This window comes from Micromesistius poutassou, assembly GCF_964030765.1.
Source record: "Micromesistius poutassou genome assembly, chromosome: 13".
NCBI classification, from domain to species: Eukaryota; Metazoa; Chordata; class Actinopteri; order Gadiformes; family Gadidae; genus Micromesistius; species Micromesistius poutassou.
This window is the reverse complement of record NC_140283.1, coordinates 8,365,065-8,390,717: the sequence shown is the minus strand read 5'-3', so window position 1 is coordinate 8,390,717 and position 25,653 is coordinate 8,365,065. Positions and strand designations below refer to the sequence as shown.

The 25,653-nt window shown below is 43.2% G+C and overlaps 1 protein-coding gene across 3 annotated transcripts; it reads left to right on the top strand.

Moving 5' to 3' along the window:
• Positions 1–156: 156 nt before the first annotated feature.
• Positions 157–24,925, top strand: enc2 (ectodermal-neural cortex 2). Of its 3 annotated transcripts, none has more exons than XM_084477373.1 (13): positions 157–267; positions 7,583–7,612; positions 7,835–8,066; positions 8,369–8,474; positions 8,697–8,942; positions 9,581–9,670; positions 10,520–10,683; positions 11,472–11,619; positions 12,281–12,477; positions 12,766–12,871; positions 13,005–13,148; positions 13,905–14,352; positions 22,724–24,925. In XM_084477373.1, coding segments are annotated over exons 2-12 (1,821 nt in total). In that variant the 5' UTR covers positions 157–267; positions 7,583–7,611; the 3' UTR covers positions 14,292–14,352; positions 22,724–24,925. The 3 variants fall into 3 exon arrangements, with proteins under 3 accessions (XP_084333499.1, XP_084333500.1, XP_084333501.1); XM_084477375.1 differs by lacking the exon at positions 157–267 and adding an exon at positions 2,716–2,794; XM_084477374.1 differs by lacking the exon at positions 7,583–7,612 and having other exon boundaries at positions 162–267.
• The last annotated feature ends 728 nt before the right edge of the window (positions 24,926–25,653 follow it).

Here is a 25,653-nt window from a genome sequence, read left to right as displayed (position 1 = left end):
CCACCTTATTTTTAGAAAAACATATTCTATTGGCTTGTGGGTAGATTAGTCTGAAATCCACATTTGGTACTGGCCAGAGAGCCGTCACTCAGAGCTAAACCGAAATCCACTGGTTGGTCCTTGTTGAGCAATTTCCAGCGTTCTCCCAAAACCAGTCCGACGGGCACTGGCAGATAGACGTTCTTTTAGTTATCTGGGATACATTTTTTAACTGATAGCCAGATGTCTTACATTAATTGGATTTAATTTTACGAAAACGTAATTAATGTGAGTATATCTTCATTACTTATGTCCTTTATATACACGGATACATGTGCAGTGTATTTCATTTTAGGACTAAAAGATTAACTGTTGTCAAGAGTTTACCGTTAACACTTAACGTTTCCCACATCTTAATGCAGTTTCACTCATTAAACAACTTGGGCATTTTCCATTATCGTCACACAACTTTCTACCTTGTACAACTCCCCCTTGTTATTGGGTGTTTTCTGCTGTTATTTAGGGTCCAGCTAGACTCTACTCATTCTGCTCATTGTCATTAAAGTTGAGCCTTACAATGACTCTGGCTCTCAACTAAAGTTGCTCGGTTTTTGTGGAATTGCACTTCTTATTTCGCCTCCGACTACTTGCGATGGACCAGGTTACTTTGACCATCATTTCCACGGTCGCATGAGCGTTGGGATGTTATTGTTGACGCTACGCGAAACAATCGGAACTTGTCTTTAGCTTGCGTGCTATGGAATGCTAACCAGAGTCTAGTGTTTTGACACAACTCTCCGTTTTAAATGGGTAACGTTATGGGTACTGGTTAGCCACAATCAGAAGTCTTTTGCACTTGCTGTTAAGTGTCTATTGTACCGCGATTATATTGTTTTACACGCATAACGTTAGTTAGTTGTCCTCTAATTTAAGTATTCTACAAAGACCAAAAAAAACATAAACCTGTAACTGCTCACACACATAAAGAGAGGTCATTCTCTAAATACATCCAACAGTACATTTAAGTTACCCAACTAAGTGTATACTCGATGTACAGCAATGCGTCATGTTTACTGTCTGAACAAAAGCAGACAAACTATTGCCCAAAGGTTGAAAGCATTTGGCTGGCTTCCATATACACTTTGATACCATGTAGAGCAAATATACCCTTGAGTCTCTGAGATGGATGACATTTTGATTCTACTTTAGAAAACGAAATATATAGGCATCCAATTGTACTTCTTACCAAGGTACATTCCTTAAATGGGCGATTTCTTTTCCTGTATTTACGTTTTACGGATGGTTCCAATGCTCCGGAGCATCATTGATTAGATGACAGCTCAAGCTAAAAAAAAACAATAGCCAAAGCGCAGGAATGATCAGCCCTTGCAGGTTGTAAAGCTGGGGATGCAGTGGTATCCTTGCCAATTATTTTCAAAGAATACGAGAAATCAAAACAATAAGTCATTACACTAGATGAACACAACACCTCATTAATCAACTTCTGCCCTTGACAAATTGGACAGCCATATGCTTGGAAGAGAACAGGGGCAATTTTCACACACAATGGTTCAGCCTACAGTGACGTGACCAACCGGTGATTGACATGGCAGACTGACAGTTAGTCCCCTTTAATCGTGATAAAAGGGGAGGTCTCTCTCTCTGGGTCTGCTTTTGATTAACAGTTGGTTGCAATGCTTTAGGGTGGTTTGGGTTTAACTGTACCTCATACAATTCACGTTGTAAGGAAATTATTCTGGTTGTTTCTCAATCATATTCGAGCATGCTGGCTCCCCTACACCACTCACAATTTGAGATAAGATTGTACAATGCTGATACACAGCTCACAAATTTGAATGTGACCTTGGTATACTACTCACACAGTACAAAGCTGCTGACAACATAGCCTACTCTACAAAAGACCCTCTTCTGTATTAATGTACTCGTCCACACACACACACTCTAAGTACTAAGCACTACTCATTAAACATGGCTCTGTGCAGGTTTACACACACACACACACACACACACACACACACACACACACACACACACACACACACACACACACACACACACACACACACACACACACACACACACACACACACACACTTTACGAGAAGAACCCTGGTGTGACCATGCTCACTTGCTCTCTTACTCAATCTTATCCACATCAATTTGGTTGCCTGCAGACAGGCCACTTTCAGGGGGCACCAGGCAACCAGTCCAGTGGTGCAGCTATGCTAGCAGCGGATAAACAACCTAGGCTAACTGACTAGCAGCCTCATTGCAAGGCAGTGAGCCATTCAGCTTTTCTTTGACGGAAACACACAGAGAAATTGAATAGAGACCTGTGTGTGTGATTTAAAGTAAATGAGTAGTGACCCTTTGAAAGTGTAAGATATTTTCCCATCTTTATTTCATCAACTAATGGATTCAAAATGCATATCCCCTTTAGAATCAATCTGGCCTGTACGATAAGACCAACTTGGCAGCACTGGTGTTACCAGCCAAAACTGACAACACTTTGGCTTGGAATACATTTGGATTTAACTATGTGGAACATCCAGGCTATAACCTAGCCCAGCCCTCTCGGAGCATCTCTTGTATCGCAGTGCAGATATTGAATGTGCGGATGCTTTCTATTTTCTTCCTTTCCTTAACTTGCTTGTGTACCACTATTTGTTGACAATGTATATTGCCCTGAATATCTTGTGTTGTTTATTAGCCCCCTGTAGCTGTGCGGGGATGCAGAACTCCCCCCACCTCCTGACTGTCAGTGCCTGTGCCTGGGTCAGCAGTCTTTGTCACCGTAAGTCTGCCTGAAGCCCGGAATGAAGCCCTCACCCAAACCCCACCCTTAGGTCTGAACCCACACCCCACCTTTATATCTAAACCCACACCTTACCTTATGTCTAAACTCACACCCCCACATTATTTTTTTTAAGTATTCCCACCCTCCCCCATCATCCTTGTGGATGTTGGTTCATTCAGATGTCTGAACCATCAAGGGCCTGACCCTCCACCCCCACCCCTGCATTGTGATCCATGGCGACCCCTCGTTGTATCTCGCTATACCTCACCACACTCTGTTGTTTATCTTGACATCTGCTGTCTGACCCCCCTGGACCAGCCTTGCTCCTCTGATTGACAACCCACCCACACCTCCAACCCCGCCGCTTCCGCTTGACATCTTCTGTCTGTGCATTTACATGCACACCGATCCAGAAGTCAGTTTTCTCTCCGTCAGGAAGTGATGGAGAACTCTGGTTGGATTAGTTCAGATGTCTGTAGCGAGTGCCTTTCCTTGGGTGCTTTCATTACTTAAATATCTGCTGTTGGATGCAACAATCTTGTTCTCTTCAGCCTTAAGTATATGGGCAAGCCTGGATCTGAATAATTGGATGGAGAAACATGTGTCTACATCCAGTCATTTAAAATGTTGGGCCGCAGTCCATTGTGAAAGATGGGAAGCCGAATCTCACCTTGAATCAGTCTTTGATTGAGGTTTATCCCATCCTATCTCTATGCCAGATAGGGTGGCGACAGTTGATTGGACAGCTTTAGTATGGGTAAAACAGTCTGAATTTGTGGCTGTTGATCATTGACATTGGACATGATCATTGACATCGGACATGGTGATTAGTGTGGTATTCTCTGAACTCCACTTTGGCTTTCATCGCTGGCCCCATTTGTGTTAGAAATCTTCCAGTCCAAATGGCTTATTTCTTTTAGATGGTATTCTCAACTAAAGTCCCTTGTGTCCCAATAAAGTTGACATGTCTATTCATATAGGCAAATACTCAACTGTCGGTGCATGTCAGCATGTGAGTTATATACAATTTGCCAGCATGTGAGTCATATACAATGTTATTATTTTAACAGTTGTTTTTTCAGTTCAGTTCAACAAGCCAACTCTGAAACAAGCACACAAACAACTGCATAATCTCTCTCACACACACACACACACACACACACACACACACACACACACACACACACACACACACACACACACACACACACACACACACACACACACACACACACACACACACACACACACACACACACACACACACGCATCGCGATTCTCTCTAGAATTATTCAGTTTTGATGCAGATAAGTTAATAATCAGAATAAAAAATATATATATGTATATATTTTTTTATTAAATTTGTTCGTCTGCTGCAGCATTCTGTTCACCTGCAGCAGAGTGCTACAGAAAACTATTTTCTGCCTGCGGGTTCTCTGCGCAGAGAACCGACTTTATCTTATATAAAATATTAGATGTGGTAATTCATCTGTTGATTGTCTTTAATGATCATCACAAAAGTAGGAAGTGATTAGCAAATTCAAAAAAGAATTGTTGCATCGATTATCATTTTAGAATCGATGACCTCGGAATCGGTGTCAAGACACACACACACACACACACACACACACACACACACACACACACACACACACACACACACACACACACACACACACACACACACACACACACACACACACACACACACACACACACACACACACACACACACACACCTGGCCAGGAAAGCAGCATGTCAGCAAATGCACACACACTACCAGCACAGACACAATCACACAGGCCGGCAGACAAACAAACAGCAGCATTTGCTGAAACTGCTCTTTTGTTGTGTTTTTTTTTTCTTCATTAATCTCTTTGTAGCATGGTTTGTTTATGTCCCGCTGTCTCACAGCCAAAAGAAGTCTTCCTCTTTTTCAGGGGCAAAACAATAGGCCCGTGTCAGGGGCTTCCAAACATTTATTATGTACTGCAATGTCATCATGGATCGTGTATATTTGTATCTGGGTTTCATTCACATCTACGGTCGGAAGAGCATGTCTTTTCTTGCTTTGTTAGTTCAACAGAATGCTTAGATGCATCTTTTGTGGGGTATGGGTTCACGTGACGGGTGGGTTCCGATTTGCTGATATTGGATTTTTGTAGATTTATTTAGCTCATTGTGTTTTACCAATGATTAACATGTCTCCCATTATAACAACCAGGAACTCTGGAAATAAATAAACCAAACACTGATTACGGATATGGGGAACAAATCTGACATTGACTCATGCTATAGCAAATGTGATCATAAGACTGCAGAATACAGGGAACAAAATGTGTACAAAAACAAAGAAACTCAATTTCTTAAAACATACTTTACAAGACTTAAAAGAATATTGAATGCCCGGCTCTTTATTGTTTACTTTTTGAGAGAATATCAATGACAAATCATCCATATCATATTGCTTTAATATTCCCATTTTGTCATGAATGTAACCCTAAATCCTAATCTCCAGCTATGTGTTCACGTCTATGTGAAAAGGATGATGAAACAATCCTCATTATGCTCAAGACAAAACAATTTAAAAGCTAAGTGAGTGTTTGTGTCTTATTGGTCTGTTCCTTGCTGTTCAATGTGCATTGAGTGACCACTTCGTTGTCCCACACAATTGCCCTAATCAAATAATACGTCCTAATGAATAGGACCAAGAGCTCCATAATGGCCTGCGGGATGCTAGGCTATGGATAAGTATATTCCTGTTGGCCACAGCAAGCAGTTTAATACCCCAGGAGTCAAAACAGAGCGTTGTGTTGCCATAAGACAATGTGAACCGTACCACACCCACCCCACTGAAAAATTACAAGTATGCCTCTTCAGTCTCCACTGAACAAAATTACTTAAAGGAATTTAAAGATTTTTGATGCCAGACCGCAACTGGTCAGAGGCAATACACATTAAATACAGCATCCTCCTTTATGTTTTGTCCCAATATTTAGGAATCTGGTATCTTTAAGCTGCGATATTTTGGTATGGGGCGGGGGGGGGGGGGGGGGTGCCATTGATGTTGCTGTCGGCAACATCAACACATGTGGGACTCCAGCGCTGCTTCAGGCCTGCTGCTGTTTTCCAACATTCTGCCTTTTTAATAATTCATGGTTTTTGGAGAGTTGATCTTGTGTCCCGACAGCAGCATTCCCGAACCTCGGAGAGCGAGAGATATGCACAGGAGAGGCTAGAGGAGCACTGCGTGAATGAACGCACCACCATACTGTTCAAAGGATGTTTACCTAGCTACAATGTAGAAAATAAGAAATAACTGCAAGAGATGACATGGCACTGAGAAGGGAAGATGTAGTAAGAGAGACTGAGGGAGAGAAATATATGAGAGGGCTCCGATGAAGCACAAGACAGAAATAGAAGTACAGAGATGGTAGTGTCTTGGCCTTCCTATTTGGCCACGTTCACGCTGCATGCAAAAGTGGCCAAAATCAGATTTGTTTTTTGCTCATGTGATTCATATCCTCTTTTTAGTCATAACAGTTAACGGCACAAATCATAACACATAATCATACACAGGTCCGATTTTTGCAATAAACCTGTTTTAACAGTCACATTTGATACAAATTCTGCACCATTCGCTCGGTGAATACAAACATCTGAAAATCTGTTCTAGGGAAGCCATTCACGTCTCAGTACTCCTAGCACTATCTCTGCTTCCACACATTTCCGTACAGAAATTGCAGCCATTGCTCCACAAAAAGCCATTGTTATCATCCACTCACAAATTCTTTGGCTTATCAACTTATAAATGAAAATGTAAACGTTGACTTCTGTGGCCTCCGTGTTTACTTCAGTCCTTGAAATCTGATACTGGCTACATTTAAAAAATGAGATTAATAATGGGATATGAGCAATAAATCTGAATTGAGCACTCAGGCTTGCAGTTTGAACGAAGCCTTTGATTCCCCCTCTGCCCTGTGGCGTTGTGATGAAAAGTGTTTGTTTCATGGCAGCACAGTTGTGTCCCAGTAAGTGGAACAGTAGAGAACATGTTTTTTTCTGAATCATGTCTCCATCTATTGTATCTTTATTACATAATTGCATTCAGAAGAAAGCAAAAACATTGAATTATGTATATTGTATAGTTTTGATTTTCCATGTTTAATTTAAGGCATGTTGACTATTTACTGGCCTGGATGTTATCAAGCGCTTTTACAACCTCTTTCCAAGTCTATGCAAAAGGCTCAAGATAAAGTAATTTGTTATGGGGTCAGACAAAGCTATACACCTGGGATTCAGGTGGCTGTATAACCCAGTGTATGCTGAACACCAACTGTTTAATGTCTTTGGAGTGTGCTTCAGTCAGTGTTTAACCTACCATCGCCGGTGTTGTGTTCAGGGGTCCTAATGAAAAGTCTAACTACATATATGAGGCATTATTTTGTTTTTGGTAGTTGATATAGGATTTAGGATAAGGTTAAGGACGCATTGCCATTTTATTCTGTTCTTTATTTCTGTATGATAAATAGAAAAGCAAGTAAATATTTTTAGTAATAAATATAAAGATTTTGATTTGTTTATTGGTTTGAACAGATGTTATCTCTTTGATCATCGTTCTAATCTGATATCTGCCCTGGGGGCCAGGTTACACAATATTTGGGCTAAAGTGACTCACTGAACATTTTAAACTAAAATTTGCAGTGTTTACTGTTTGTCTTCATGTCTGATGTTTCAATTATAACTTATTTTTTTAAATGTTCTTATTTTACTTTTCTCACCAGGAAGTCTTCCAGTGAGAGACTTTAGCCCAAGTGAGTAGAAGGGAGTACATTCTGTATACTGTAGTACTTACTACTGTACTTGATGATGCATGATAAGTCATTTTGTAATGTTTTATCTTGAAGCTTGAGGAATCATCTGGAATCCTAAAGTAGTTTTCCTACTTTTGGCCAAACCTGTTCCCTGTCCTTTTTTTTTTTATGTAATATTTTTCTGGTTTGGATTTGTGTTTCCGTTTCGTTCACCGTGTTTAGTGGGAGAGATTGTTCCAAGCGATTCCCTGGAGGTGCCGAGCGAGGGCGCCATGTCGGTGAACGTGCACGAGAACAGGAAGTCCCGCTCCAGCACGGGCTCCATGAACATCTCGCTGTTCCACAAGCCGTCGCACCCAGACAGCGTGCTGACCCACCTCAACACACTGAGGAAACAGTGCATGTTCACAGACGTGACGCTGTGGGCCGGGGACCGCTCGTTTCCCTGCCACAGGTGAGGAAGACTCAGTGATTCCAGGTTGAGTTGGTGCAGATCCAGTGATGCTTTTACCTTCCTATGATGCCAATCACAATGTCTGACTTGTTCAAGGCTGACTAAAAGGGCATCAAAACGTGAAAGTAGTGCATTGACATGATGCCAAGGAATTTGATCATTCAAAAACTCCCATTTAACTGTAGTAGTAGGTCATGATTTTGACACTGAGGCAGTGTCCAGCCAATGCTGTCCTTTGAACATTTGATCATAAGCAATGCAGCACTCCTCGTAATGAACTCTCCTGGTCTGTTTCTATGTAGGGCTGTCCTGGCGGCTTGCAGCCGCTACTTCGAGGCCATGTTCAGTGGTGGATTGCGAGAGAGTCTGGACCGTGACGTCAACTTCCGGAACAGCATACATCCTGAGGTACTATGATCAACATAAACACCACCACTGTCTGTTTGGATCCTGTGAAGCGCTGTGTGAACTACTTTGCACGAAACTTGCAAAGTGTAATCACCATCTGCTGAGCACTCACACCCCTGTCCCCCTCTGAGTTGTGGATATTTTGGACTACTGCTGCTAAATGGGAGGGCTCATCCAACTGTTCCCCCCCCCCCCCTCCCTCCCTCCCTCCCTCCGGCTCAGGTGCTGGAGCTGCTACTGGACTTTGCGTATTCCTCGAGGATCATCATCAACGAGGAGAACGCAGAGTCCCTGCTGGAGGCCGGGGACATGCTGCAGTTCCACGACATCCGCGACGCAGCCGCAGAGTTCCTGGAAAAGAACCTGCACTCGTCCAACTGCCTGGGCATGATGCTGCTGTCGGACGCACACCAGTGCAAGAGGCTGTACGAGCTGTCGTGGCGGATGTGTCTGGTGCACTACGAAACGGTAATGGAGACACGTTACGCTGGCGGGGGCTCAAAACGACTGCACGTCAAAACTTGAAATGTAATAGCCTTCCCCCCGTTCTTTGAAAACAATCCTACGTGGCTGGTTGGCTTGCTACGTGGCTGGTTAACTCTGTGGATTTCAGCTTGTTGTTTATAATGTAGAGAATACGCTGTTGTCAGTGCCAATCGAAAAAGCCGCAGAACTTGAATCTGAGAATGAAATATTATGAGGGAGAATTTATTGTTCCGTTTCCAAATCCCCATCAACCGTTCCAACTTTATATTAATAAGGGTGATTGGATTGATGCTGCTGCTTAGCTTTGCTTTTTCCTGCCTGCCAACAAAATGAAATTGTATTGCACTGTTGCATAGTTCTGTATATATTAATCCACACAAGCAGAGGCACATGAAGAGTGTTATACAATTTGCCAGTTTAAGTATTTAGTACAGTTTTACAATTATAAGTCATTGTTGCTCAGTTTAGTGCAGCTCATGTTCATGTTCAGCCCTTACTAATGTTGCACTGGCAATAAATATATCCTACAAATGCTATATCTTAAGCTTAATGGGTTGAAGCCGTAGCTGTAGCATAGCATTAACCAGCTATATCTTTGATGAAGTTAATTTTACTTTCAGGTCCTGGAATCCGAGGAATTCTACAGCCTGTCTAAAGAAAAACTGCTGGAGCTGATCCTAAGTGATGAACTTGAGATTGAAGATGAGGAGGTCAACCAGTAACCTTTTGGCTTTTCTCCCCCTTTTTCTTTCTGCTTCTGTCTTATGTAAACCTCTCACTTCCTTTCCTTCTTGAACTATTTTTATCTGGGGGATGTCTGTTTTTGCTGTTATTATACCATCTGGTTTTCTCCAAAGTAACTAGCTTGAAATTGCTCATTAATTTCAGCGACAAAGCTAGACTGTCAACAACTCGGAGGCATTCAATAAGAAAGTGCTAAAGGAGCTTAGAGTCAGCCGTGTCAAGGATATTTCTCCACAGTGGCTCTGCAGCTGAGCAGACCTCCTACTGTGCATAGCTCTTCAGCAGGGGGTGAGCAGACTCTCATTGGATCAGGTGTTGCAGATGACTGGGGCTTGATGGGTGATTAATGTCTCAAAATAGAGGAGAACATGTCCATGAATGATCAGGGGAATTTTGTAGCCGACACTGAGGGTTTATGAGCCAGTGCTGCAAAAGGAAAGCAAAGCATGTTTCGTTTTGTGTTGTATGTAATGTACTAGATTAAAGATACTGGGGATTTTAGGAAGGTGACCACATTGGGGAGATAAGTTGTTTGGTTTCGAAAGAGCTTGTTGAGCTGGTTGTGCCTAGGTGGGGAGCGGTTTGTTGCAGGAAGCAAGTCTTTATCTCCTTGAGACGGCTGAGAGTGGGACTAACAGACCCAGGCTGTGGGCTTTTGCCAAGGGTTTAACAAAACCTATTTTGTTAGGCAATTCAAAAAGTAATTCAGAAAAGATCATAAAAGGTTCAGAACCACAACCTCAATGAGACGTGTCAGGTTTTGCTCTTGGTAATCACACTGAATCTTTTTAATTGTGTCCTTGTGGTGCATACAGGTGGTGTTTAACTCAGTGTTGCGGTGGGTGCGCTTTGACCTGGAGGGCAGACGGCACCACCTGCCCGAGCTGCTGAGGGGCATCAGGCTGGCCCTGCTGCCCTCCGAGTGCCTGCTGGAGGCCGTGGCCTGTGAGGAGCTGGTCATGGCGGACAAGAGGAGCAGGTGAAGCATGTGTGTGTGTCTGTGTCTGTGTAATGGGTTCTCTGTTCATCTCTTGTATACACACTTACCTCTTCCTCAGTCAATGTTTTCTTTTTTTGTTTCTGTTAGTGATTGATATTTCAAATTAATGCATTATCATCACTAGGTGATGATTGATAAGTCAGTTAAATTAAAAGATGTGTGATCAAACAAATTGGCAGACAATTTTTCAGAGAAATCGGCACGGCTCACACGTCTGGAAACAACATATCGCTAAGTGACAGCAGGCCGCCAGACAAAACTTTGGACACTTCATCATGTATAAAAGCATCAACATGATGTGGCGTGGGTGTCATTGTGACAAATCGTTTTTAATTGTCATTTTGAGTTATTGAAGCAGCCTTGAAGAGCGAGGAGGTGGGAAATGTAAATCAAGGAGTGGCTGACAGGCATGTGTTCTATGGATTGGCATTCATTTAATTAAAGTATAGACAGCCAGATGTATCAAAACAAGTTCTTGAGAGCTCATACATTATGCTTTCCTTCTTCTTCCATACAGATATACACAGTGTCTATTCAGATTTGGTGTCTCAGTTGTTGGTATACTCACCAAAGAACAGAAAGTGTGATAATTTATTAAAGTTTAACCCATCTCTCTGTGTCACACACACACACACACACACACACACACACACACACACACACACACACACACACACACACACACACACACACACACACACACACACACACACACACACACACACACACACACACACACACACACACACACACACACTGGGGTGCAGGTTGATAGTAGAGGAGGCCATGCAGTGTAAGAAGAGGATTCTGCAGAACGATGGCATGGTGACCAGCCCGTGCGCTAGACCACGCAAGGCGGGACACACGCTGCTCATACTGGGGGGCCAGACCTTCATGTGTGACAAGATATACCAGGTACACGCACACACACACACAGATGAAAGGCACTTGGTTTGATCTCCAGTGTCCTCAATAAACCCTAGTCATCCTTGAACAGGATGTCTAAGCACTGCCTAAGTCACTTGGGATAAAACTGTCTGCTAAATGAATACATCATCAAGAGAAAACATGGGAGGGGTTGGCGTGGAGACCAGTGAATATGGTTTATTTGCATAGTTATATATTCAAACCTGGCTTCTAACCTTGAAGACACCGTCCTGCTCTCGTTCCTTCTGTTCACCTTCTGTGAATTTTCTCCTCAATTCAAACCTAATGAGGCGGCAACACCCAAGTCATTTAGCCTACAAGGTCAGGCTGCCAACACGCAGCTCTGTCACCTGAGAAGAGCGACTCTTGCACTGTAAACACTGATGCACATTGAAAAGAAGCCTTCTGGGCATAACATTCCACAAATGTACCAATTGTATTCTCTCCTAGGGGTCTTAAGGTACATGATATACATTCATGTGCATGATTACATTTCGAAAATGCACAGCAAAAAGTTTGAAAGTTTTAGTTTGAAACATAACATAAAGGATTCTGTTCATACACAAATACAATGAATAGCCACAGCCATGGAGAATCTGATTCAATACAAGTTTTGGACAGGTATGCTAACCTGAGGGAACGCTTTCAGGTAGACCACAAAGCTAAGGAGATCATCCCCAAGGCCGACCTGCCCAGCCCCAGGAAGGAGTTCAGCGCCTGCGCCATCGGCTGCAAGGTGTACGTCACGGGGGGGCGAGGCTCGGAGAACGGTGTGTCCAAAGACGTGTGGATCTACGACACCGTTCACGAGGAGTGGTCCAAGGGGGCGCCCATGCTCATAGCCAGGTGACGCACCTCTGCTCTTACTTATGGTTATTGTCTTACTTATGCATTTATTTAGCTCGATTGTCATGTCTGACACCATACAATAGAATGTTTACACGTTTTAAATACCCTATAGTCTGTAAAAGGAAAATCCAGCATTTCAGTGAAAAACATTGTTAAATGCTTCCAATTTTGTATAAGAAGTGCTTGCGCTGTGTGAAGGAACATCTGTGTGTACGCAAGTAGCTGTATCGGCTGCTATTTATCCTCCTGTTTAACAGGGCCTGTTTGCATCTTTTGACTGTACAGGTTCGGCCATGGCTCCGCAGAGCTGGAAAACAGTTTATATGTTGTAGGAGGACACACGGCTATAGCGGGGGTATTCCCTGCCTCGCCGTCCGTCTCCTTAAAGCAGGTATTAAGAATATGTTATACTAGCATCATACACTGAAGTAGAAACTTGGTGTTGCTGATACTTAAGTAAATGAAAATAAAATAATAAGGACAATACAAAGAATTTAAAAAGGCTGGTACACCGATGTCTGCAGGTGGAACGGTACGACCCCCTCACCAACAAGTGGACCATGATGGCTCCACTCAGGGACGGAGTCAGCAACGCAGCCGTGGTGAGTGCCAAGCTCAAACTCTTTGTGTTTGGGGGCACCACCATCCACCGAGACAAGGCCTCTAAGGTGAGCCTCTGCCTCTTAAAACACTCAAAAAGACAATTTTGCAAAAGGTAAACGGCGCCGCAATGGCAATTATCTCCAACAAGACTTGAAACCTTGTACCCCCAATTTCAGTTTTGTCTTTTGTGTCCGTGTTACGTGCTAGACCTTCCGCACTCGTTATCTGGGTAGACAGCCCATAACCTAATGTCTGTGCCTACAAGGTGCGTTGAACTTGTGGTGTGTTCCTAAACTTGCCCTGGGCGAGGGCAATCATACCTATCGAGGGGGTTAGGTGCGAGGTACTCACCACAGGTCCACAGCCACCGTAGGCGAGCAGCTCTCTCTGTGTCACGCCGCACCAGCACCTCGTCTCCAGGTGACCGGCCCGCGCTTTGATTCCCGTCGTTCAGTTTCCCCAGTGTACAGTGTGACAACCCAAAAGTTCTCTCATGGAAGTGTCTTCAACAAAACCGTGCGTCCTCTGTTTTAATCCAACAAACTCAGAGTCTCACCTGCAGAGACTCTCTACCCTGAGACTCTCTACCCTGAGACTCAGCTGTTGCTACTTACCGCTAATGAGCCCCTCAACACCGCCCCCTCTGTGTGAAGTCAGTACTGACCCTAACCATTAGCACTCTAAAGCTAACCCCATTCCTAATATCGTAACAGTCTGTTCCACTTGCGTTTTGTCTCAAACTAAATCACCTAATACAGAGTAGAAGCCAAAGGGCGAACTGTGTCTTGGTCATAACCGCCCCCTTTCCAACCCGCCCGCAGGTCCAGTGCTACGACCCCGTCGGCAACCGCTGGAGCATCGCGGCGGAATGCCCGCAGCCGTGGCGCTACACGGCGGCGGCTGTGCTGGGCAGCCAGATCTTCATCATGGGCGGCGACACCGAGTTCACCGCCGCCTCGGCCTACCGCTTCGACTGTGACACCAACCAGTGGTCGCGCGTGGGGGACATGACCTCCAAGCGCATGAGCTGCCACGCCGTGGCGTCGGGCAACAAGCTGTATGTGGTGGGCGGCTACTTCGGCACGCAGCGCTGCAAGACCCTGGACTGCTACGACCCCACGGGGGACAGCTGGAGCTCCATCACCACCGTGCCTTACTCTCTCATCCCCACCGCCTTCGTCAGCACCTGGAAGCACCTGCCTGCCTAACTGCTGCCCCCTGACCCACCTCTTCCAGTGGGAAGGGCGGGACGGGGAAGAGCTGACACCGGTAGGTACCTGGGCTGGGATGGGATACACTGATACAAGTGTTAAATGAGTGTTACTGACTGGGTGGACCAATGCATAGGCGATTTATTGGAGGGCCGATCACTCTAAATTGATTGAGTATTGGTCAAGAATGGTGGGAGGAGGATCAGACAACCGGAGCCTTGCAGCTTTGTTTGATGAATGAATGGGGATGGATATATTGACTGTTGGCTGGTTGTGGAATGGTTCAACTGTGGAAGGGATTGGTAAGATGACTCTATGCGTCTCCCCTATGAGCCGATGGGAGTCCTTCTAGGTTGTTTGTGAAGATGGATTAATGAATGTCATGATGACAGACTAGGAGATCCAATGACAAGCTTGCATCATTTCGTTTTCAATTACTCCAGAGTGTGTGGGCGTGTATGCATGCTGGCAGAGGCTACCTGTTTTGGTCAGTGTTCAGAGGCCTGAGTACTTATAAAGCCACTCACCTATTGATTAGGGATGGGTCAGAATATTCGATTATTCGATTATTCGTTCCTGAGGGTCAAAGTCAATTTTTAACATTTGGACCGTTAACATTTTTTCCCATTCAAATAAACAAGAATTAACGGACTGAACTAATGTTGGTTCTGTAGCACTAATAGTTAATCATGTACAGAAAAACAATATACACAATACACAAGCATAAATATTAATATATATGCATACAACACAAACACTGATCACTGTTAAAGTTAGTTTTTTTGCGTTTAAGATATTAAGTGATTTCTTGCCGATGATCCATGGCTGCCTTTGTGAATGTCGGCACACATCGAATAATCGATTATTCGTTCATACCACCCACTGATTATTCGACCATGAAAAATTTGAGTTATTCACATCCCTACTATTGATCAGATGGAAGTGAGTAAGGATAGGTGAAGACAGAGAAAAAGAGTTGGTCACAGGGTTTCTGGGAATGAGACGATGAGAGGGGAACCTGCAGTGATAAAAGCTGCAGTTTAACAGCGCTTCAGTATAATTATAACCATCTGCTACTTAAGTAATGTTAGAGATATGTTAATGGATGTACAGGGAGAGAGACGGAGGCAGCTGGAGGAGACATAGGAACAATTAAAGGCACATAAAACGATCATTCACAATCATCTGCCACTGCTCTGCGTTGAGTGCTTTCTGAGACAAAGCCAGGCAGGAGATGTGGGAAAACTGGACAATACAGTAGCTAATAATTGCTGCGTTTGTTTTATGCATGGAAAGTAAAAAAGGGTGGAGAACCGCCATCTGCTAAGAATGACTTAAACATTCAATAAAAAAACACTGGAGGAGGGAGGTGTGATGAAGCTGTAGCAGGAATATAGTGCCAAATTATTCAAGACTATTCGTACAGGTTGAATAGCGAAGCCAAGTGCACCATATCTATGGATCAGCCTTGTTTTGCCCAAGGCGCTCCAGAACCAGTTCATGGTTCCTTGACTGCTCTTCTCCACAGTTGAGGTGTGGTGAAGATGCAGTGTGGGAGCACCAACTATTAATATACTGCAGTAGTATAATATTATTTGATGCTATGTGGGGGGAATATGTTCCGGGCTCGCCTCTCTTCCCAGGGAATAACTCTTAATGCCTTTCCTCATGGACCAGCCAAATTCTTGGCACTCCCCTTGGGCCCAATTATTCCCTTACCTGAAGGCGTTAGCCCCTTACAATCTTCTAATTGTGTTTCCCCTGCCCCCCCCCCCCCCCCCCCCCGAATCTGCTGTGGTGCAGAAAGGAGGACAACAGTTAACATGGGTGTGATTGGGATAGCTCATCCTAGCTACAGGAAAGCTAGTTAAGATGGATTCATATGCTGTCCTAAGACCCTTGGGAGTTTTCCAATCCCACTTTCAGACCGCTAATAAAAATGTAAATACTTTTGTTCAACGGCCTCCTAAAGCCACTGTTGGGTCAATAAAGTCACTAGGAATGTAATTACTAGTGATTGCTGAGCAAGGCATGATTTGCATGATTAAAGATACAATAATAATTAATGGTCAATATTTGATTATGATGAAACACTGCTTAGAGAGACAGTTTACAGTCTGCCCTGTTCATCATAAATGGGTTTCTATTATTTTTCTTCTTATTCATACTCCTATCGCTTGCACCTCCTTTTACTGACACCATCCCTACTGTCACTCACGCCGGCGTGTGAGTTCTCTCGCTCCTCAATTGGCCCGCTTCCACATACAGACTTATATCGGTCCACTCTCTGAGTGTATGTTCGCATCTCCAGAGGTCTGAGGCAAAATCACACTTAGTCAGTCTGGGTCCTGGCTGAGGGTTGGATGTGTATTTATAGTGACGTGTCCCTGGCACGTCAACACTGTCCAAACAGCTGGATTCTCTCCAGACTCTAACAAGATGAAGTGAAAGCTTGTGCTTTCAGGTTCCACAGTAGAAAGACAATGTATAGGGATCCCCTGAACAGCTTGATTCAGCACATTCTGTACAATGATGTATTTGGTGGTTGATATAAATTGTTATCACACACCGAGCCGTTCACACCTGTCCCGGTCGGAAGGGGAAGATTTAAATCTCAAGCTGTCCTTCTTTCGTACCACAAGGCCCGGTGTGTAATTGTCTAGAGGGAGTGACTACCCCACCTATTCACTGCAGGGGGATAAATAGAGCAGTCCTCTATAGAAGTGTGGTCCGTTGTCACTGCATGCTTTGAACAACCAGGAAATGGATGGCAACACGAGGAATGTGTTGAAGGATTTCCGACCAGAAAGGCTGTACCTTAGGTCTAGTCTAATTAGATGTTTAATTCATGGGATCGTTTTCCTTTACACTGCACCTTGTTCAATTCCTTGGAGAGGTCTGAATTCTGAATAAAATATGCCAACGAGAGAGAGAGAGAGAGAGAAAAAAAGATGTGAATGCATACGCAACGGTTTCTCATTTGCAATCCCTGCAAGAGGAGCTTTTATCTCTTCCATACTGAATTAAGTTAAACTTAGACACGGCAACCTGACCATAACCCTGCCTCGGCCTTTTTAATATTTCAAGAACACATCTCACTGGCTGTTGAATGGGAAGTGCTCTGCCGGCACCTTGCTAAGCCAGCGGTGCTAAGCAGATGTGTGTGTGTGCTTCCCTTTGAAGTAAGGACCAAGGTGGCAGAAAATATGTCAGGCCGGATGCTTTTGAACTTTATATTCTTTCAGAGATATTCTTCTCTCGGTGCAGCCAAGTTCACCTTCACATTCAAAGTAAGCAACATAGTTCTGAAAAGAAAAGGATTGTCAGTAGAACAGTATATATTACCATGTGTATTCATTCATTTAATTGATCTGGAGCAAAGCACGACTGTAAGGCCTAATGAGTATTGATTCACGGTTAATGTTCTGCCTGATGCTTAAGAATGCTGCTTTTACACTCGAGAAAGGGTGTGTGTCTGAATGGAAACAATCAGGCTACAGGAAGTGAATTTAATAGCCAACACATACTCTTGCTAGACAGCACAAGCAAATCATGCTGGAGTGTAATGGCCTGTTTTGTTGCATAAAATGTATCCTTACAGGGTTAAAAGCATAAAATGCTATTTTAACAACTAGCATGCATAGCATGCAGCATATGAACACTGATTCACTCAAACAATGGCTCATAACAGGACAGGACCTCTATAGGACCACATGTTTATGGCATATTTTATTCATCATCAAAACAGGATGTAATGCCAAAATGAAGAGCTATTGAAGTACATTTAGGCTTTCATATTATTTGTGTGTGCACACGTGCATGTCAAAAAGTCAATTATTCAAAAACATGCTTTTAGTTTTCACAGCACTCAGATGTGGTTGGATTATCATACCGGTAGTCTCTTGCAAAATGTTATGTGAGGGAAGATGAGCAGAGGAAAGCCTAGAAAGACACACAATGATTAAAGCTTACCACTTCCATCACACTCTCCACAACACCTATTAGATATCACACAATAGGTACAGTCAGCCATTTTCCCAAACAATCTGATCAATAGCCAGCTGCTGAGCTCAGTCCGTTGGTGGATGCTAGACAGTCATCTTTTATGCATGATGTGTATGAGGAATGAAAAGCTTGCAGTGCATGTTTACAAAATCCACCAAATAGCGTTTGCTGCAACAATGTAATATGAGACAAAATGAAGTAAAAAAAAACGCTGGATAGTAATTGCTAATGAAACCGAAATACATGTATAGAAACATGAACCTCATAAATATTGTATTTGGAACCATAGTTACTCACTCTTGTAAATACAACACACACACACACACACACACACACACACACACACACACACACACACACACACACACACACACACACACACACACACACACACACACACACAACTATTCAACACATAAACCTCAAACAATTGCTTTAAAAATAATATTCAATCTATCTAGAGAAATGTTGTACCTGTAATAAGCATAGCATATTCACACCCAGCTAGTCTTAGCCCAGAGGGAGCACAGAATCAGCTTTGGCGGTAGCTAATCTACCAACTGTGCTAAATGGAATCCTGGGCTATCCTCACACTACACCACCAAAGCAGCTGGACTCCAGTGCCAATGACACACAAAACCCTCAAAGCCAGCTGTATTACAGTGCTAAGCACACACAAAACCGCAAAAGCCAGCTGCATTCCAGTAGCCCACACAGTATTCCAGTACTGCAAACTCTGCACAGATCAGTCTGGCCCATGTGATCCTGCTAATATTCCCAGGACTAATAGTGCCAGGTAAAGCCAAGGGCAGTTAGCTGATGCTAACGTCCTGCTTGGGCTGCAGTCAGGCCGCCGCTCCAATAACCAGACAAACACATTTCTACTTCTTTTCCAATAACTTCAAACTCGATTTAACATAATTGTGATTGGGACAAAATAGACGGGTGATTATAATCAGCAGTATAAGCTAAGTTTCACAAATAACCTGCAAGAAAGCTAAATCCTGGCATTGTCTATTTAAGCAGCACATGCCATTAATCAAAGTAGCTGTGTGAGGCTGGGTCAGACAGATGGCATCTCTGCATCGGTCATTGGAGGATCCACAAAATCCCCAAAATCTGATCACCGGCCCAAGACTACTAGCCATTGAGAATGGGCTTCAGCTGCTAAACAAAACCGTATTATGATGCTTAAAGATGTTCTACGGTGGATGGCGATCCTTTTAGGAAACCAAAGAGTGAAACGTTAATGCAGATCCTGTTTCTGTATGGGAAAGGGCTCCGGAGCGATGAGTATGATGTGGATCCTGCAGCTAGATGATCGAATATTCTGCTTCATTTGATGGCACCAAAGAGAAACAAATATGGCATTCATGGAATTTAGAGCAAATTATAAACTAGGGGTTGAATGACAGAGTAATTAATAATTATTGTTGCATTGCCATGCAATACAAAACAAAACTATAATATAAGCAGGTGGCAACACCAATCTCTTAAGGTGACTTAAAAAAAAAAGTATTCTCCACGTTTCAACTAAAATACCCCTAGGGATAAGAAGCTCATTGCTAATTTCAAACACTTTGTGTCTACCCACTCACAAAGTAAAATGTGTGAGCATAATCTTCTTCTGCTATTCTCTCTGATCTTCACAGCAACACACATACAGCCAGAATCTGGAGTTTCCTCTTCCCCGCCTTTCACAACATAACCTTCATGGCTTCATCTCCCAAGGCGGCTTTTCTAGCTCGGCAGTGCAATGTTTGACACAACTGAACCCATTTTTTAATGTTCTTAGAGACATACGAGCTTATGTCAATATCTGACAGCCACTTAGCCCCCCCGAGCGCGTGTGTGTGCGTGCGTGCGTGCGTGCGTGTATAAAGCTAGTTTGCCAGCTTTACTTCAGATTTGAGTTTCTAAATGATACAATCATCTTTGCCACCCATTTTCAGCAGGGCACCAGATTAGATGTGTCTGGATGATCAAAGGCTGTGGGTATTTGTGTGCATGTGCCTCAATGCTGCATGAATGTGCGACGTGAGTATGATACTCGGCTTGTGCGTGCGGATGCAGAGTTGTAGAGCTGGCTATTGAAGAGGGTTAGGGGCTGTGGAAAAGCTGATAAGTAAGGGAGGGGAAAAGGGGATCTGTAAATGGAGCACTGCAGTTAGGTGAAAGAAGGGCTGAGAGGGAGGGAGGGAGGGAGGGGGGCCAGGAGCATAAGGAGAGGTAGTGCTGGGAGGGAGCAGCCGGGTGTCGTGGAGCAGGTTGAGATCCCTGCCAGTGCCGACACACCAGCCCATCTGCTTGTGTTGCTCGTGCCGACACGACCCCTACGTGTAACCAGCAAGCCAGCAGCCCTCCTTAAACTACTGACACCCAATATCACCGAAGAGGCACAGGGAAAGCATTGATCCAGCAACACAACACACACGGCGGAAGGGAAGGGAAGCAGTGTGGTGATGGACGATGAATTCAAAGGGAAGATGCTAAAGAGGAGAGTTGTTTGACAAGAGGACAAAAACACAAGGAGGGGGGGGGATGTAACAGATGGGTAACAGGGTAATGGAGTATAGAGGGGGAGGCTGTCAAGGACAACTGGGAGCAAACCTAGAGAGAAAAGAGTAGACAGCAGGACAGGTGAGGGGAGACACACAAGCAGACGGTTTCTCAGCAGCGCCACTGTCGCCTAGCAACTGTACAAACAAAATTGGCCATAATGGGAATAACATTTACCTGGCTGCACACCACCCATGGTTAAAGTCTGAACCGTCACTCCGTCCTAGCCAAACATTTACCAGCCTGTACGGCCTAGGGTTCATCTCCGATGAACTCTATCGTCAATTATTAGCCATCCAATATGTTGGCTGATGACATTACAAGATATTTACTAGCAGGAGGACATCCTTCTTTACTCATTCATACAGCAGACCTCAAATTGCTCAAATGAATGTCATATATTCAACTTGTGTAATTTCCCCATCTCTTTAATCAAGTAGTTGTAGTTGGTTTTCCATTAAAAAAAATAAATAAAGAAAATCCACCAAATCATTGTTTGCCCATTAGCTTCCAAAGTTGTTTTTTTCCAACACTTATTCAGGTTACTTAATTTGTTTACTCATTTGCATTCTAGAAGCTCCAAACATTGGTGCAAATGGAGCCTGGTGTGCGTGAGTGTTTGTGCGGATTCTACAAGAGCAGGAAATGTTGTTTTTCTTTCCCCAAAAGGGAAAAAAACTAGAGCAGACGTGTAAATGACAGTTTTCCATGTGCTGCCATCGTGAGGGTTTAAATTCCTTGTGTTGGCGTGCACACACACAAACACAAACGTTTTTTTTCCTTATTTCATTTAGTCACAACAAAAACAACATGCCTTTCACACATGAACTCCAGATCAACTCTGGAGAATCAGGCCTGGACATGATCCGGAGTCGCCCTTTCACACATGCGACACACATCAGACGTGTTCACACATACTGTAGATACTCTGGATACTTTAAGCAAGGGCTGGCACCTGGGTAGAGCGAGTAGAAGGCGGGACGCGACACAAAATAATATGCAGCCGAAGTGAACACATCTAAGATGGCGGGTGAGGCTTCCAACTCCGTAATACAGACTCTTTTTGATCACTCTCTTTTGAACAGTAGTGGAAGTGGAAAGTAGCGAGAAGTTGGAAAAGCAAAATACATCATCTCTTCAGCAAAACGCCCACTCGCTCGTTGCGAATTCTCCGGCTCTCCGGACTTTACACTCAGAGCCGGGCCAGGTATTATACGGAGAATGTCAGACTTTCGGTGCACGTGTGAAAGGCCGACATGAAACATGATGATGAGGAAGAGAACCCCAAAACCATTTTGTTTATGTTAATGTGGTAATTTATCACTTATGATCGTCAACATACTAATCTATGCCATTTTGTCACTGCTACTAAAACAAGGCCGTCATTTGGAGAAAATATGAGTTTAGAGAGAGTATGCGTCTCTAAGAACCATTTTCACTCTACTCTACTAACCAGTTTCACTCTACTGCGCTCCACTCTACTCCGAGCGCCAGCGGGGGTCTGTAGATGCGTGTGTACATGTGGTGCTCCGTCTAGGCAGCAGTTTATTTTGAGAGATGGTTAAGCTTCTCTGACACTTTGTGTGTGCGGTGTTTCATATCCAACATTGCTCATTATAAAGCTCCTGCACAAGGACGGTAACGATAACACGCTCACCCTCCTTGCTAGGGCCCTTACCCAAAAACACACTTTTGACAGTCTCAGTGTTTGTATTCGAGCTGAAGCAGGGGGTTACTTACACTTTAGCACACAATGTATATCCCATTTCTGACGTTATCATATATCTCTAACATTAACAGGCTGTCTTATGATCTGTTACACCTCTACCGTTCCCCCCCCCCCCCCACACACATCTTACCTCTAGGTGTTGCTGTGCTGTCCATTCTCAAGGAGGAGGACCCACCATAGGGGCCTACACCGCTGGCTGGCAACGCCATTACCTCCCCGCCGCCGCCCGGGGCTGCTGCACCACCTACAAACATGGAAAAAAGATGGCTCACAGCCAATCATCACCTCAGAAAATACAGACTCCACGTGGAGGGATCAATCGCGGACAAGCAGGTCTCCAAAAGCTCAACCTAGAAGGAGAGGAGATGTTCTCCGGCATGCAAGGCTTCCTGAACGATGTGATAGTTTGTTAGAACTCCTAGTCTTTTAAAAATCAACAGAGGAACTGCAACAAGATAAACCCAACTGACAAACCCATTCATGGTTGGGAGCTGGCTGGTTACACAACCACTGCTGGGGTAACTTCTGTTATTTAATTCTTATAGTTTCTTTGCAGGATGTCTTCAGAAGTTTGTGTTTAGCATCAGTGATAAGAGTACACAAACATTCCTCATTTGAAACAAAAAGCTCAGGCTCTTAAACATGGTAAATGATTCAAGATGATGCATCTTGGAGTTGTATGATGTTGGTTTCTGCCACAATGTTGCCAACCAGTAGCGATCAAACTGAATTTAACAGTCTCGAGTACATAGCATGCTTTGCACGTCTTACTCTTCATTCCCATTGTTTTTCCAAACTAAGGGATGGACAGGCAGATATTTCTGCAGCTATGTCATGAATAGTTAAAAAGTCTGGCATCTAGCTACAGTTACATAAACTCCCTCCTTGGGCATCTTGTTATAGTTTGTGGTTTTAAAGCACTGCAGAATCTCACTGATGCAAGTGGCATCATTCTTGTGAATCCTGGTCTGAAAAGGATTCCCCACCTATTCAAATGCAGTACTTAAAACCGTCTGTGTGCAGTTACTTACAGATGTATTGGTTCTCAAATATGTATTAGCTCATCATTTGGGGCCACTTTACTAAGTGAATTTTTGGCATCTGCCACAGCCAACTTTTCCCCCTGTTGTCTTTCAGCCATGCCTTATGAAGTGCTCTAGATGTACGGCTGGGCAGTATTAAGACAAGGACTTTAAAGACTTAACAAAATATTCATAAGATATGTGCAAAAACATTTCATGTGCATTCAAAAGCGATAATTGAAAATATGTTGTAATTTCAGGTATATCAGATCAAAATTCATACTTTTTTTGATTAAATGTATTGTCATTACAAGTACAATGTAACGCTGTTGAGCATTCAAACAGCGCTAATCTGTGGACAGCAATTAAGTGCAGGTGTAACATATGTGCAATGAGCACAGCACATGGTACTAAGTACTGACAATATATAAGTGCAATTCAATTTTATATATATCAAACCTTGTATTGTTGCAAGATGGAAGTCTTAAGTCTTATCTTATCAAAATCAAGAGACTACAACACTTATCATTATAATGAATTATGATTAAGAACATGCTACTGAAAGATAATTATGGAATTATCGCTCAGCCCTATGTAGCAGTCAGTGGAAATTCTAGCTTCCGTCATTAATATTTAGTTGGTTATATGTGTATTATAAAAATAACTAAACATCTGTTGGCTCATGTGTATTCTAGTTCAGCTTGTTCGAACCCATGCTCACAAGTCAAAGATTTTCAGTTCAAACCAAACATATTAAGCCTTTTTCTGCCCAGCCTTCTGCAACTGGGCTGATCCACAATCTTAATGAGTCTTACGACAAAGGAATAACATGTTATGGCAATGACAACCAACCAATGACACTAAGGAATGAATGTGCTCTTTGTTTCTTTTAAGACAATTTTTTCTTCCCATTTTTGTATGTTTTAATGGCTCATTAAGGGCATATTCCAGTCAAGTCGGAGAAACAAGGTTTTCACACATTGCGGATTTGGATATGTGACAAAAATGACACTAAAATGAGGGAGGAGAAAAGCATCCACTATCATTACCCTTGGATTTTCTTCAACTCTGACAGTTACATGTTAGAAAGCGATGGCACACAACTTTGAGAAAGACTTCAGGAACTTTTGTATGAATTGGAAAATGAAGGGAGAAGAGGAGATTGTTTTTTCTGCATTTTTGAACAAACTTTTTATTGGACAATGAGGACTTTTTAAATTAAATCTGATTATGGTGGGAGTTGAATATGTGAAGGACTTCTTTTTGCAAAAGATGAGATTTGGATGTTTTTACTGATGGAAGAAAAAAATAAAACGATCACACAAATCTTTTTTTCTATGCATGTGTTTGGGGATGATCAATGACTCAAATTGTAATCACTTAAATTTGATATATACTGACTCCCATCCTGCTAACATGATATGCACAGCCGATCCTACTAGCCACCACCTATAGTCTCCGACGTGCTCTTCACAGAGCAAACAACACCCTGCGTGCCATCCCTGATTCCTAACACAACGACCACAGTAAATATCCCAACACAGCACAAGACTGAATGTCTACCCTGAGGTCTACCCCCGCAATTGCAGGGTTAGCTGTCTGAATCTGCAATGTGCCTACTTGTGTTTTTAAAGGAGAATACTAAGCATAAATCAAAGATTGCTGAGGCTTTATATTATTTTATGATAACCAATGTGTTCAATGCAGCGGCAGCAGATGGAATATTGTCCTAACAATGATTGATACAAAGTCCTTCTTCTTGCATTGTCACAATTCACAGCAATAATATTTTCATGTCAAATAATCATGTCCGGCAGTGTCATGTACAGTATGTGGCTATTGACCATCCACCACTGGTTCTAATCAACAGCAACAAGAACTACCCAGGAAAGAACATCTTAATCCTGAAGCATTCATGCCTCCCCTGACAAAAAAAGTGTTAAAGTGATAACAAATTAAGAAAAAGCAGCACAAAAGCTGTGGCTGTTGATGGCTCTGTGCTCGGGAAGATAAGATTGGAGATGGGAGGTAGGGGCACTGCTCA